This window comes from Condylura cristata, unplaced genomic scaffold (assembly GCF_000260355.1).
Source record: "Condylura cristata isolate star-nosed mole 26May11 unplaced genomic scaffold, ConCri1.0 scaffold00016, whole genome shotgun sequence".
NCBI lineage: Eukaryota > Metazoa > Chordata > Mammalia > Eulipotyphla > Talpidae > Condylura > Condylura cristata.
The window spans coordinates 11,231,287-11,247,280 of record NW_004567117.1 but is presented as its reverse complement, the minus strand read 5'-3'; the positions used below and the strand labels follow the sequence as shown (position 1 = coordinate 11,247,280).

At 37.8% G+C, this 15,994-nt stretch overlaps 1 protein-coding gene across 1 annotated transcript in view; it reads left to right on the top strand.

Annotated features, from left to right (window-relative positions):
• The first annotated feature begins 1,814 nt into the window (after positions 1-1,814).
• ROCK1 (Rho-associated, coiled-coil containing protein kinase 1) overlaps positions 1,815-15,994 on the top strand; it is a 106,161-nt gene continuing 91,981 nt past the window's right edge. The window contains exon 1 of the mRNA XM_012725778.1: positions 1,815-2,004. Coding sequence (XP_012581232.1) covers positions 1,912-2,004 — 93 coding nt within the window. The 5' untranslated portion in view covers positions 1,815-1,911. The remainder of the gene's footprint in view (positions 2,005-15,994) is intronic.

Below are 15,994 nucleotides of genomic sequence, written 5' to 3'. Positions count from 1 at the left end.
GATAAAAAACGGTGGGAGGGGGGAGAAGTAAGTGCACTGGACTATAGTGATGGCACACAGGTGATTTGGTGATGAGAAGTCCACAGGGATTACAACTGAGATGGAAAAAGGCACAAAATGATTTTAAAATAAACTATTATGTTATTTTTAAAATACTGCTTTATTTCTAGATTATTTTCCTTTTTTTTAAAAAAAAGATTTATTTATTTATGCATACAGAACTGGGGTACAAGTCAGAGGTGTAGGGGCGGTGAGAGGACTCACCAGAGACAGAGTGGGGAGCAGAACGAAGAAGTATTCTGTTAAGGAGAGCAACAGGTGAGAGAGGAGCGGTCTGCAGCCCCACGTGGGTCACCTCCGGGGCTGGGGATGGAACTCGCACTGAAGTGGCTGAGGCCAGCTTCCAGTGCTGTGTCCTAACCCGTTGCGCCACTAGGGAGGACCTATTTTCCTTTTATTTTAAATTAAATGGGCCTGACTTCTACAAACTAGATGCGTCAAACGCTGCTGGGGTCACCAAGGACCACGATGTAGTTCTACTGAAACCACACTCCACTGGTGCTAAAATGCTGCTAACCTCTAGGCGAAACGGCAACGTACCTAAAAGAGAACCTATCTCCACTATAATAACGAGCACTTTTCCTTTCTTGTCAGAGTTCAGCCAACAGCTTGAAGTCAGGGACAGAGCCCGGGCAGCTGCCAGCGCGACCAGAGCAGGGCAGGGAGAACTCCGCCCCCGCCCGGACCCTCCCCACAGCTCCAGAGCCCCCGCAGCTCCACCGAGCAGATCCGGTCAGGGCGGAGCCGCTCGCCTCACCCTATCGGCTCCGCCCAGCTGCCTGTCTTCTCCGCCGGCCCCAGAAGTCTTGGGCACGTCCCGCCTCCCGCCTCACCCCGCCCCCAGGAAGGCGTCGGGGTACGCGCGCGCTCGCGCGCGCGTCCCCGCAGCGCCAGGCTAGTTCCTTGCCGAACGTCCGCGCGCCTCGCATGCGCAGTCTGCCGGCGGTCTCCCGTTTGTTTGAACAGGAAGGCGGACATATTAGTCCCTTACGGCCCCCCTCGCCCCACCCCCCCAGGCATTCTCCGCTGAGACTCGCCCTTTACCAAGCCCGGGCCGCAGCCCCTCCCTGAAGCTCCCCCTTTAGCCGCCGCCGAGACCCGACTCTCGTCCTCCTCACCGCCAGCTTTCCAGTCTTTCCTCTCCTAGTCTCCATCGGGCACCGACCTCGCCCAGCCCCGGCGGTCACCGCAGCGGCAGCCTCAGCAGCGACGGGACAAAATGGGAGAGTGAAGCTGTCCCGCGAGGACCAGCTCTTGGGCGTGACGGATCGGTACCTCGGATCGGACCTCGCAGAGCCCGGGATGCGGGGCTAGATCGCATCCGGCGCCTCAGAGCACAGCGGGACGGGCCCGTGGCCCAAGCTGCGGCGGCGGCGGCAGCGGCAGCAGCTGGCACAACTCTGCACCCGCCCTTTGCTTTCGCCTTTCCTCTTCTCCCTCCCCTCTGCCGGAGAGTCTCCACCCTGCTTCTCTTTCTTTCTCCCCTCCTGCGCATCTCGGGACGAGGAACCCTCCGTTGGCGAAGGCGGCCGAGGCCCGCTAGGCTGAAGCACCTCGCTGGAGAGACGAGGCTGGTGGCTACGGCGCCGTCGGCTGTCGTGAGGGGCTGCCAGGTGGGATGCGACTTTGGGTGCCGGAGCGGCTGTGGGTCGCTGTTGCCCCGGGCCCGGGGTCTGGAGAGCGGAGATCCCCTCTGTGAGGAGGAGGAAGAGGGGGAACCGGGCGCACCTGGTGACCCTGAGGTTCCGGCTCCTCCGCCCCGGAGGCTGCCTGAGCACCGCGGAGGAAGTTGGTTGAAATTGCTTTCCGCTGCTGGAGCTGGTGCTAGGGTATTGTCATAGCAGCAGCAACATGTCGACTGGGGACAGTTTTGAGACTCGGTTTGAAAAAATCGACAACCTGCTGCGGGATCCCAAATCGGAAGTGAATTCGGATTGTTTGCTGGTGAGTAGCACGGTTTTCTTGCTTGACTGGGGGTTCTGTGTGTTTTTGCTTTTCTCTTTTTAGTCTAGTTATGTGCAGAAGAAAACGTCAGGTGTGCGTAGTCTTGGAAAACATCGAAAACCTGTTGTTTCATCCAGAGAATTTTGGAGTACCACTAGTATCTCGTGCCGTGTCCCTACTTATCAGCGCTATACTAACTACTCTCTGAATTCTTAGCTGTGACTTAGTTCATCACTACACAAAAGACACTTAAAACTACTGTTGCAGGCATCATATAAAAAGTTACCACGTCAGAGGTATAACTTACTACGTACGTAGACTGTTGATTGGCGGTCTTAGTAATAGCAATCTTTCTGGTCAGCTTGATCATTAATCAAGCTTTCTTTCCATTGACAGCGATTTAACTCCTGAGGGTCTAGTTTTTAGAGTTGGAAATGACAATGAAGAATCGATAATGAGGAAGTGATTTTTGAGCCAAAATGTCATAGGTGACGGAAGGAACTTTTGGGCTATTAAGTGTAAAAAGTCAAAGATAACTGATAATAGGTCACCTCAGTATTAACGTCTTTTACAATATTGTAGATTAAAAAAGTACCACTTAATGTGGGGGGCGGGAAGTGCACTGGACTATGGTGATGGCACACAGATGATGGGAAGCCCACGGGGATTACAACTGGGATGGAAAAAGGCACAAAATGATGTAAAAATAAACTATTATTTTTAAAAAGTACTTTTATTTTCCCGCAACTGCCTTTTTTGGTAATTGACAGTTATTTATTTAAAAATATTTTAAAGCAGTTTATAATTATTTAAAAGACAGAATTCTAATTTAAAATCTTTAATTGGGATAGCATATACACTTATCTATAAATATTGGAGTTTTCAGGTTTTGTCAATTTGCTTGCAAACTGAGCAAGTTTCTCACTTTAGTGAACAATTAAAACTTACAATTCTATTTCAACCGAAACAAAACCTGGCAGTCTTTAAAATTGCAGAAAATATGTATATAAATAGTAATTTACTGCCTCTTAAGAAAATGTCATATATAAATAGTATTTCAGGTTAAGTGAACAAAATAATGCCATCTATAGAAGTAATATCATTTAAGAATTTCATCTTGAATCAGGAAAATCATGTAGGTCGTTTAAAATTAGCATTTATTTCAGTTACTCTAAAACTATAGATTTTTAAATGTTTATAGTTCTATTAGAATGTTTCTCCCAAAAGCTTTTGGTGTGAAATAGGAATACTGTGGGTTTTGTGCTTGAAATTTCACCCATATTATGGGTACTCTTCATATTGAGAAACAAGATAATGCTTAATGCAATTTAAAACGCTTTATTGAATAAGAGAAGTGGAAGGTTTTAGCGCATATCTTTCCATTTAGCCAATTTCCATATAGTTTGATTTTACTTTGCTTTTTGATTTACGTGTTCCCTGAAGTTGGACTGTAGGGAGGGTTTAGTAACTTGTTTTTCTTTGGTTGTCTTCTAATCTTGCTATAGTTTAATTTGGTGATTTACTGAAATGTGGAGAATACAAGGAAATTTAAGTCATGGCTAATTTCCTTGAGAGTCTGATCTATTTGAAATTGGTCTTGGTACAACCACATGATCTCCTATATACAAACCTAACAAGAACTAGTTTCATACATACACAGAAACAAAGCAGAGTACTTCATAGATTGAGAAAATTAATGATAAATTTCAAGTAATTGGTACAGGTAATATAAAAATGAAAAAAAAATCACTGTGAGTTGAGAGAACCAGAGTATGTTTTTAGAAGAGAATCAAAAGGAAAGTGGAAGATACTATGAGCTGAGGGTGGAGACTTGAATGACTGTGACATGTTTAGGGGAGCAGAAGATAAAAGCTTGAAGGATAGATTAGTGTTTGATTGCTAGACCTAGGAATGTTTAGATTTTCTTCAGTATGTTGTGGCTTTTAAATATTTATAAACAGGACTGTTTCAGGATGAATGAAAAAGATTAATCTGGTAATTGTGAGCAGAGATGAGCTGGGGTGAGACTGGAGAGTTTTGAAATAGTAACAGTCCAGAAATGATAGAAGCCTATTCTGGGGCATGAGTATGGGAAGAGAGAATTGCAGAAACATAATTGGCAAGGTTTGGTGACAAGAGGGAGCCAAAGAAAAGAAATAGATGATTCTAAAAATTTGAGCCTAGATTATATAGAATGATGAGAAAATATGGGTGAAAACAGCAGTTTTTTTTTCCTGCAAATTGCTTGCAAAGAATAGGTAATTTTAGATGTATGTTGGGCTAGAGGGGATAGTGAAACAGCTATGAAGAAATGGTAATAATTAAAGAAAACTATTTGGAAAACATTTGCTCAGTGGTGCAAGTTGAAACTGATATGTGAGGAGAGACCTTAGAGAACTAGGGATAAAAGATTAAAAGTTTGTAACAAGGAGGAAAAGTTAGGCAATCAAGGGCTTTCAAACTTAGGACAGTCGAGTATCATGGAGTCCAAGACTTTTTTTGAGAAGTGAATAGGCAGCAAATTTGGTTATCTTCCCCTATCCCTGCACTAATAAAATCCATGACCCTTTTTTCAGTATAGCTCTGCAACTGTCTATTGGTATTGAAATTTTATTTCCTTATCTATATGTTTTTGGTAAAGGTAGAATTTTTCTTTGGAGACAAAAATTTCCTTTTTCTCTTTTACAGTGTCTAGCATAAATTTTCTTTGCATGAGATTTTTGTGTTTATCACTAAGTATTCATTATTCACTATGCCTTGGTAACTTACTTTTCCCTATCTGGACTCTGGACATCTCGTTGAGTTGCTATCCCTTTTACATTGATTACCTTATCCTGTTATATTTTGGCCTTTGTTGAGTTCTTAAAACTGATATTTATTGCATGCTTTTCCATATCCAGCACTCTAGGTTTAGGGTGTTTTGTTTTGGAATCTTAAAATCTAAAGTTGCCAAATTAAATTCATTCTTCACTTTCTGGAGCAGTGCCACTTTTCAGAAATGAAAGTTCAGACCTTTTGATTTTAGAAGAATTTAGAAGAGTTTGCTGAACCACTTTGGTCACAAGACATTTTTTGTTGAGATATTAGTAATAAATAGTAGTAGTTGTAAAGTAACATAGCTGAAAGAAGCTTCAGTAAGTGGCTGTCCAACTGTTCCTTGAATGCATACAATTTTAATTTATTTCAAAAATTTGGTAAGTCCAGTGTTCATATTGCTAATATAAATGCTGAAGTATTTTGCAGATACTATGATAACATTATGTATTATCATTACTATTCACTCATTTCCTAGATCATTTAGCTACTCAACTTTGGTTTTCTGTAAGTTAGAATCTTTACAGTTTCCTAATGTTTCTTTCTTCCATGTTATAGTTTATAGTCATTAGCTGTTTCCCTTTTCTTAACTTTTTTTTTAACCTGAGAATGATTAAATTTTGAAAATAAATTCTAAGTAGTTTTGATAACCTTTGAAAACAGAGTATGGGCAAGTTGAAAAATAGTCTTAAATATTTCCAGAGGGAAAAAATGCCTATGATTTATAAATTAAAAAGGAAATAGAAAAGTAGATGGTAAGGAGGGTTAAGCAAATATTTGTCTTGAAGTTGTCTGGAAGTTTGACATACATTTCCTGATAATACAGCTATCTTGCCTGTAACATGTTTAGTACACTACTTAAGGATGCAATTAAGCATGACCTTTCCAATTTTTGTTTAGCTGGTAGAGGTGTAGCAATGGATGAATTGAAGGGAAAGAAGGGAACCAGTGCTAATTCAGAGTCTTAACAGTGCTCATAGTTCCTACGTACTTATTTATGACAGCCATTTCTGATTAGTTTTTTGGAGTGTGGAAAATAAATGTAAATCAATTTTCAAGTGATTGATTTTTGAGTTTTCTTTCTTTAAATTCTTTTTTCCTGGATTTCCGTGGCCCACTTCTTCATCATCATCTTCTTTTTTAATCAGTCTCAATCTTTGGCCTATACTACTTACTTTTTTCTTTACTGTCTTGGAGCGTTCACCCATTCGTATAGCTATCATATCATGGTAGTGATACCCAAGACTTTAATTTTTTGTCTGGTTTCAAGTCCTGAATATCTAACTGCCTACTTGGCACCTCTACTTAGATGTCTACTTAGATCTCTACTTAGATTCTTTCTCCTGTATAGTTAACTGTTTTTTTTGTTAATATCACCACTATCCCTGTCACTTGAGTATATTTTTTGCTGTGAACATTAAATTGACAATCCTGGCCCTTATGTTGGATTATTACAACAGAATTTGGCTAACTTTCCAGATTTTAGATTATCCCTCTGTCCTGCTAGTTGAATTGATTATATTAGGGTGTATGTTCCTTTTGGTGGAATGAAAAGACCTGAGGTCATGAAATTTTTGGACCTTTAAGCTATGTACCTGCCCTTGTTATGAGTAATGGGTATTGCTAAAATCAGTTGCATATCTGGTTGGTTTGGAGCAGACTGTTTTGATGTTAATATGGTGGAAGAACTTTTTTAAAAAACAAGTTACTGTTTCATTCATTTATTTAGCACATCTTTGTAGAGGGTCCGAACTTGGATTCAAATCCAGGCTCTATTATGTACTTCTAGGTGAGTTATTTTAACCTCTTAAAGTTTGTTAGATTTCAGGAAAATGGGAATGATGGTGGTGGTAATACTACTAGATTGTTGTAAGGATTAAATAATACAGACAAAGCAGTTATATGGCATTTAGTAGAAATTTTCCAATGACAACTATTATTTTTGTCATATTTATGGTATTCCTGTTACATACTAGTCCCTGTGCTTAGAGTGAAAGTCATATTTATTGTTTTCTTTGAGTGCATAGTAATTTATCTGGCACCTCAAAGCCTTGCCCATAAATTCATAACCCAATGGTTTTCATTGAAGATCCCTAGCCAGTTGTAACTGAAAATGGAGATATTTAGATAGGATTCAGTACAGTGAGGAGGGGCTTTGGAGACTGTCTATTGATTTAGTCATGATTTATAATATACCTACTTTCTGCCAAGGATTTATGTCAATAAGAAGGGCAGTTGGGAGCTGGTTTATGGAGATTTAGTTGTTACATTGCTCTCTTTCTGTGTTTTTTGTATTTTCAGGATGTGTTCTGTAAATAGGCCCTCTTACACTACAAGCATCCTGTGGGTGTATAGGGAGGTGGCTCCGAGTAACAGCAGAGACATGAATTGGGTCATTCATTAATCTCTTGAGTCAAAAATGTTTTTAATCCAGAAGAAGGAACCACATATAAAATTTTATAGTGAACAAAGAGTAAATTATCCATTTTAGATTAAATTTTACATATGTTTAGAGCTTAGTTTTACTTCATGACTGTAAGTTTTGGTATTGTATATATGTTAAAAACTAAAATTGTTGGGCCTTCCCTGGTAGCAGCGGGTTGGAGCACAGCACTGAGAAGCTGGCCATGGCCTCTTCAGTGCAAATTCAGTTCCCAGCCCTGGAGCTGACCCACATGGTGAGGCAGACCTCTCTCCTGACCCACCCACTGCTCCCCTCAGCAATGTACTTTGTCGATCTGTTTGTTCTGCTCTTCTTTCACAGAAAAGCCCACATATCAAAAAAATACTACTGGCCCTCGCTGGTGGTGCAACAGGTTAAAGCAAGCAAGCTGCAGCTGCTTCAGTGCGAGTTCCATTCCCAGCAACAGAGGTGATCCACATGGCATGGCAGACCTCCCCTGACCCGCCCCCTGCTCCCCTCAGCAGTGTACCTTATCAATCTGCCTGTTTTGCTCTCCACTCCACCTCTGGTGAATCCACTCACCGCCCCTCTGCCTGTGGCCTGTACACTAGTTCTGTATGGATAAATAAAAAAAATCTGTAAAAAAATAACGAATATTGGGCCCTCCCTGGTGGCTCAGCAGGTTAAAGCACAGCACTAAGAAGCTAAAGCCACTTCAGCATGAGTTCGATCCCCACCCTGGAGGTGACCCACATGGTGCGGCAGATCTCTCCTGGTCTGCCCGCTGCTCTCCTCAGCAGTATACTTCATCAGTGGGGTCTGTTCTCTCCCCACTCTGTCTCTGGTGTGTCCTCTCATTTTCCCTGCACCTCTGGCTTGTGCCCTAGTTTTGTTTTTGCATCAATTAAAAAAAAATTAAAAAAAACAACTATTTATGGATTTCTAACACTGAAGGTAGTCCAGTAGTGTTTTATCTTTATTCCCACCCCTGTGTATTCATTTGGTTTAAACCCAGAGTGTAGTGATGGTTACCACACTTGTATGTCTAAGATGTGCAGATATTGCTGCATTTCACAATGGAAAAAGAATTACTTTTAAAATATATACTATTAGGCCCTCCCTGGTGGCACAGTGGGTTAAGCTGCAGCACTATGAAGCTGTTCCATCCAAGGCCAGGGAGGTGACCCACTTGGTGAGGCAGACCTCTCTGGGCCACCCACTGTTTTCCTCAGCACTGTGTTTCAGTGTATTTGCCTGTTCTGCGCTCTCTTTCTTTCTCACACACACATTCACAAACACCTCAAGTGTACCTCAGTTCTTGTATGCATTAATAAATAAATCTTTAAAAATTTAAGAATGTATTATTAGCTTGGTGTAGTGGAAAGAACGTTAGATTGGAAATTCAAAGGATTGGCATATCCTTGCTTTGCTATTAACTCTATAAACAAGTGAATCTTTTTTGTATTTGGGCTTCAGTTTCCCTATTCATAAGTTATCCTTTCCAATGAAGAGGTGGGCTATGTAGTAAATGTTCTTTGTGTCTCTAAAAAACTTTTTTTCCATAATATACCTGCTCTCCGTATTTGGAATTGTGAAATCTGAGTACTTTTTTTTTTTTTTAAGTAGTTTCTAAATTAGAGGAAGTTAAATGTTCAAATTAATGTACAAAGTATATTATAGAAAGGTTTTCCTAAATTTGTGTCTTACTGTACAGTGTAAGCTAACCTATGCCCACTCTTTATACCCATACATTTTGTTTTATTGTTCTTCCCCTACTTTATTTATAGTCTTTATTCCATACTCTTTGTACTGACTTTTGGCAAGAAATGGACATTTTATCTCAGATAGTTTTCTGGAACTAATTTTGAAGTGGTGAACTGCAGTTGATTTTTTATTTTTTCCTGTTGTTATTCTTTCATTCAGCAAATGTTTGGTGTTAACTTATGTGCTGGGTACTTTGATAGGCATTGTGGAAATCATGGACACTGTTCTTGCTTTCATGGAATTTATTATCTTGGTAAAAGGATAGATAGGAAGGGGAGATATGAGATGTGATCATATCTTTCCTTTAAGATTTGGGAATATATTAAAAACTTGTAAAATGGTCTCAGTAATAATTTCAGAAGTGAATCTATAGGACTTTCAGGTTCATTTGAAGAACTTGTTAAAAATGGAATTGGGCCCAGGCCTAGAGAAAATTAGAACTTTTTAGATTCTGCATGAGATAATGGATTCTTAAATGCACTCAAATTTGAAAACTGGGTTTTTAGTAGCGACCTTATTGATCTGACAGTTAAGAAAACCAGGGGTGTATGTCCCCAGCCCTAATTGTTCTACTACCTTACACTCTCTGTAATGATTTCCCATTGCCTATTCATCCATTCCATCAGAGTCAGCAAACAAAATATACTCAGACTTAGTTTTCTGTTTTTTAAACATTTTTTTAAATAATTGAAACCATTTAAAAATATGTATTTTGTATGTTCTGCCAGTTTCTGTCATCTCTGTTAGTGTTCTGTGTTTAATTGGAACTAATTTATGTTGTTATCTGTACATGAGCCTCATAGTTTTGATACAGTTCACTTGTTACTTACTGAAATAAGATGCCCAGACTCATCGTATGCATTTCTTGTCCCAGTCTTGAAAATCAGCCAACCTTTTTCTTTTAGTTGGGAATGATATTCTGAGATCACAATCCAGATACTAGTAGTACTCATCACAACTAGGTTGAAATTGCTTCATGTTCTTGTTTAATGAATAGAGCTGTGGAATTTTATTTTTGTAAAGGAGAAAAGCACATTAGGCTGGTAACTCTGATTTCTGTTTATCATTACTTGTTCTTTAGCACAAAAAACTACTTCTAACAACATTAACAGAATTACTCATTTGGTTTTTTTTGTATATATAAAATGTCTAGTAGTAAGACTACTAAGTGAAATTTATAGTTTTGTACCTCCATTTGATTTTGGAATATTTGATTTAAGGACATGTGATCAAAATACTATGTTCTGGAGTTACTTTAAGTAATCACTTTTCTCTGTTATTGTGTCACCAACTTGACAGCTAACTTGACATCACTTAGGCTCTGTCTTTCACCAGGTAGTTTTCAGATTTTAAGATTGCTCTCTCTTTCATATTAATGTTAGTCTTTTTATATATGTAAACTATTTATGTATTTTGAAAGTAAAAACTATCCAAGATATGTTGAGAAGATCCTCACTTCAACCCATGTCATCTCTATCCTTTTTCCTCTTCCATTTTCATTTTTTGATTTAATATTTCACTGTTCCTTCTTAGGGGTGTGTGTGTATTTTTATTTCTGTGTCTTTCTGAACAGAAAATACGGCATACACTATCCACCATATTGGTGCATGGAAATCTTCCTAATTCCTTTTTGCAGTTGCCTAGTGTTCCAGTTTGTGGATGTTCAATTGTTTCTTCAATCTCCTATTGATGGACATTTGCTATTTAAGATAATTGCTGCTGTGAGTAATATTGTATCTAAGCAATTTCATACTCTTGCCAGTGTGTTTTTGGAATGCATCTTAGAACTGGGAATGCTAGATCAAATTTTGTTTATTGTTGCAATATTTACTCCCTCCTAGATTTTTATTTTACATTTCTGGCCTTAATATATGAGATTGTTTATTGTCCTTACCAACATATTGTTTTGAAATTTGTCCATCTAATAGGTGAGATGTGTAAAATTTAATTTCTGTCCCTCATGTGAGTAAGCTTGAATATCTTCATATTTTAAGGGCTGTTTGAATTTATTCTCTTCTGTGAACTACCTGTCCATATTTTTTGCTTGTTTTTCTCAACCTTTAGGAGCTCTTTATAAATATTAGGGATCTTAACTCCTTTTTTTTTAAACTTTCAAATGTCTCTTTTTAAAATTAATTTATTATTTATTTTCTTACATTGCTGCTCATTTTGTATAATATATGACTTCTCCCCTCAGGTGTAATCCCACACATTTAGCTACAGCCATAACACTTGTGAACCATCATCATAGCCCCTTTTGTTTTTCTCTTCCATTTTGACCCATCACCTTTTCATTCCCTTCCTGTATGCCTCAGATCTATGGTCTGCCTGCAAGTTTTATCTTTTTCCTGACCCTTTGTTTGGTCATCCTACATTCTACCTAGAAGTGAAATTATCTGATATTTTTCTTTTTCCTTCTGACTTATTTTGCTTAGCATAATCTTAGGAATCTTAACTCTTTATCTTTGGTATAATTTGCAAATTGTTTTTATTGATATATAGCCACTAACACTATATTGCATATACGTATATTATAGTTGACATTTACATTGTATTTCCTTCAGGTATACATTGTAATTGTTTGATATCTATATGTATTGTGAAATGGTTACCACAGTAAACTCAGTTAACATTTATTATTGTATTTAGTTGAACTTTTTTTCTGTAATCTTTGTTTTAACAAAGATTTATTATTTTGTCAGCTTTTAAAAGTTCTGTCTAATGTTATTGGATATTGTTACCATGCTTTGTATAACATTCCCATGATTTACTTATTTTGTAACTAGAAGTGTATCTTTCGAACCCTTTACCTATTTTGCATACCCTCCTGTCTTTGTCATTCACTAGTCTGTTGTCTGTAACTGTGTACTTGGTTTAAAAACTTTTTTAAAGAGTCCGTCCATAAGTACAATCATATAGTCTTTCTCTTTTTCTGATAACTTTCACTTAGTAGTTCCATCAGGGTTCAGCCATGTCACAAATGGCAGGAGTTTATTCTGTTTTTGACTGAAGAATATTACACACACACACACCTGCCATCCCCCTCCCCCCATTCATTCACTGATGAAAATTTTGGCTGTTTCCATGTAGCGGCTGTTGTAAATAATGATGCCATGGCATAGGTGTACAGATACTATCTATGAGTTAGGTTTTTCATTTTACCTTGATAATTACCTTGAAGTGGAATTACTGGATCATATGGCAGTTTTCCATATTGTTTTCATAGTGATTGTACCAAGTTGCAGTCCATTCAGTATTGCACCAATCTCCCCCTTTTCCACAGTCTTGCCTATATTTATTATTTATCTTTTTTAAAGTTAATTTATGCACACAAGAACTGGGGTACAGGCCAAAGGTGTGGGGGTAAGGGGATTCACCAGAGACACAGTGGGGAGAAGAACAGGCACATCTACTGAAATACATTGCTGAGGGTAGCAGTGGGCAAGATAGGAGAGGTTTGCCATGCCATGTGGGTCATCTTCCTGGCCAGGGATGGAACTGGTGCTGCAGGGGCTGTGGATTGCTTCATAGTGCTGTGCTTTAACCCATTGTGCCACAAGGGAGGGACCTATTTTTTATCTTTTGATAACAGCCATTCTGACAGGTTTGAGGTGATATTTCACCTGTGGTTTTCATTTATATTTCCCTGATGATTAGTGAAATTGAGCATCTTTTCATATACCTGTGGTTTATCTGTATGCCTTCTTTGGAAAGATGTCTGTTTAGATCTTCTGCCCATTTTTTAATTAGATTTTTTTTTTTTTTTTGCTGTTCACATGTGTGAGTTTGCTATATATTCCTGTATTATACTTCTATAATATATTGTGTACAGTAATAGTTGATTTACATGTATTTTCTCCATTCATTCATTTTCATGTTGTTGATTTCTTTTGCTATAGAGATGTATTTTATTATTATTATTATTTTTTAGCACTCTAATGAGTGTGTCTGTGGATGAAAATTTGTTCAACTTATGTAATGGAGAGGAAGAGGGGTTGACACCACCTGAAATGATTGCCCTACTTCTCTTAAGATTGGTTTGGTCAATTTGGGGTTCCATACAAATTTTAGGATTGTTCTTTTCCATTTCTGTGAAAAATGCATTTGGATCTTGATAGGGATCACAATGAATCTGTAGATTGCTTTAGGTAATATCGACTTTTTTTTTAAGCTAATGTTTAAAAATATCATTTAGTTATTTATGCATACAAGAGCTGGGGTACAGGCCAAAGGTGCAGAGATGGGGTGTTGTGGGGGAGAGGATTCACCAGAGACAGAATGGAGAAAAGAACAGGTAGATCTACTGAAATATGCTGCTGAGGAGAGCACTGCTGCACATATGGGTCACCTCCCTGGTCAAGGATCGAACTTGGTGTTGGCAGTGGTTGTGAAGAGCTTCATAGTGCTGCATCTTAACCCTTTCACCAACAGAGAGGACCCAATATAGACATTTTAACAATATTAATTTCTCCAATTCATGAGTACAGAATATCTTTTTCCATTTATTTGTACTCATATGGGTCTTTTACTGGGTTAAAATCATTTCTAGGTATTTGATTCTTCCTCATGCAGTTGTAAATGGACTGTTTTCCTAACTTTTCTCTCTGATAGTTCACAATTGGAGTATAGAAATGTAAGAGATTTTTGTATATTGATTTTACGTCCTCCTTCATTGATTTTGCTACTCATTTTAATTTTATGCCACACACAAAAATGACTTCAAGCATCTTTAAGTTATGTCTATCCTTGCTTTAAGATTTTGAGTCATAATTAGAAAGATTTTCACTATGTTCATTCAGGCTTTAAGGAATTCATCCTATTTTTTTTTTGTAATGCTTTTCATATATTTTTTAACCTTTTGATTTTTGATCCATTTAGAACTTAATCATGATGTGATGTTTTGATATACACTCCATTTTATCAAATGGTTTTTTGGTTACTTCACTACTGTTTTTTTTTTAAATGCCTACCTTTATTGATTAGTATGCCCTTTTCTACATATATTTTGAGCCATGCTTGGGGATGATTTCAAACTTTTTGTTCTGTTCCATTGGTGTCTACCTATGTACTAGTTAATATCACAATGTATCAACTCTAAAGGGTTTGTAGTAACTTTTAAGCTTTTTATTATCTGGTGTAACAGTTGGACCTCCCAACTCCATTCACACACATTTTCATATTTGAGGAACATGGGTTTTTTTTTTTTAAGTCAGGGGTTAACTACCAATCTTGGTTTTGTTATTTACCTTTCCTTGCTTTGGTGTTTGGACAGTTTATAGAGCCAGCAGACTATCTGGTTATCACACCTATGGAATGGGGATAATGATAACTACCTTATGAGATTGTGAGGATAAATCGCATAAGCACAATTGCCTTGTAAATTACTTGACAACCCAGTAGATACTTAATGTATACATTAATTTTTAAGAATGTAGGTATGGTGTAATATAATGAAAGAAAGACTGAAGTGGGGACTCTGAAGCCTGAATTCTGTTCTCCAATTGTGTAAACTGTAAATTGAAAAAGTGCATGATCTTGGACAGATAATATCCACTTTCTGAAACTGTTTTTTCTTCAGGACTATAATACAACACTAATTTTAAACCATCTTCAAATGAATTATCTCTATTACACGTTTATTTAAATTCCCAACCTTATCAGAAGTTTGTTTTACAAGTTTTATTTTATTGATCGCTTGAATATTATTGCTTCTTTAACTACAGGACAAAGAAAATGCTTCTCTAACTTTTATAATCCACTCTAAAGATGTTTGTTTGTTCCTTGCTTCCTAATTGTATTTATCCTGCTGATTTGTAATAATTTCTAGTCATGGAGATAGTCTGTTCATTTGTAGTAATTTCTGGTCATGGAAGCAGTATAGGGTAGTAACTAAAGAGTATGAACCCTGGAGTCAGATTATGTAATTAAAAAAAAAACTATCACTAGTTTACAACATTATATATGATTCATAAATGTAAGGTTCTACCTCTTCAGGTGTATCTTAACATACCACACCCACTACCAAGGTACTTATAGGCCTCTACCATAGACCATTGTGTCCTGCTCTGCCTTCTTCTCCATCCTCCCTTTCTGGTAGTCTCAGTTTTACAGTCAAATATCTAAGGTTTCACTTTGGTTTGGTGTTATCTCACTGTTTCTCTGTATTCCACGTACGAACAAAGCAATCGGGTATTTGTTACTCTCTTTCTGTCTTATTTTGCTTAGCTCAGTTCCTTTAAGTTCCATTTATGTTGTTGCAAATGGCAAGGGTTCATCTTTTTTTAAATAATTGAGTAGTCTTTCGTTGTGCATACACACACGCTCACACCACATATATTTTTTTAAAGGTTTATTTATTTTGTGCATACAGAACTGTAAATAGTGCTTCAGTGAAAGAATACATATGTCCTTTCAAGTTAGTGTTTTTAATTCTTCAGATAGATACCTAGGAGTGGAATTGTTGAATCATATGGTAGATCTACTTTTAGTATTCTGATAAACCTCTTTAATATTTTCCATGGGGCCTTGACTTGTCTATATTCTCACCAACAAGGATAAGAGTCCTTTTTCTTCACATCCTTGCCAACTCTTATTGTTTCTGGACTTTTTGGTATTGGTCATTCTTGCATGTGTGAATGTGTGAGATGGTATCTCATCATTGTAGTTTTGATTTGCATTTCCTTGATGATAAGTGATGATGAGTTTTTTTTTTTTTTTGGTACTGTGCCTGTTTGCCATCTGTATGTCTTTGGAGAAGTATTCTTTTTAGGTTGTCCCATTTTTTATTTGAGTTTTTGTATTCCTTTGTTGAACTGTTTGAGCTCTTTGTGTATTTTGGATATTAGCCCCTTGTCAGATGTATGATGTGCAAATAATTCTCTCCCATTCAGTAGGGTATCTTTTCAAAATTTGATGATTCTTTTCTTTTTTTTTTTTTAGATTTATTTATTTGTGCATACAGAACTGGGGTACAGGCCAGAGGCTCAGGGGCGGTGAGAGCCCTCACCA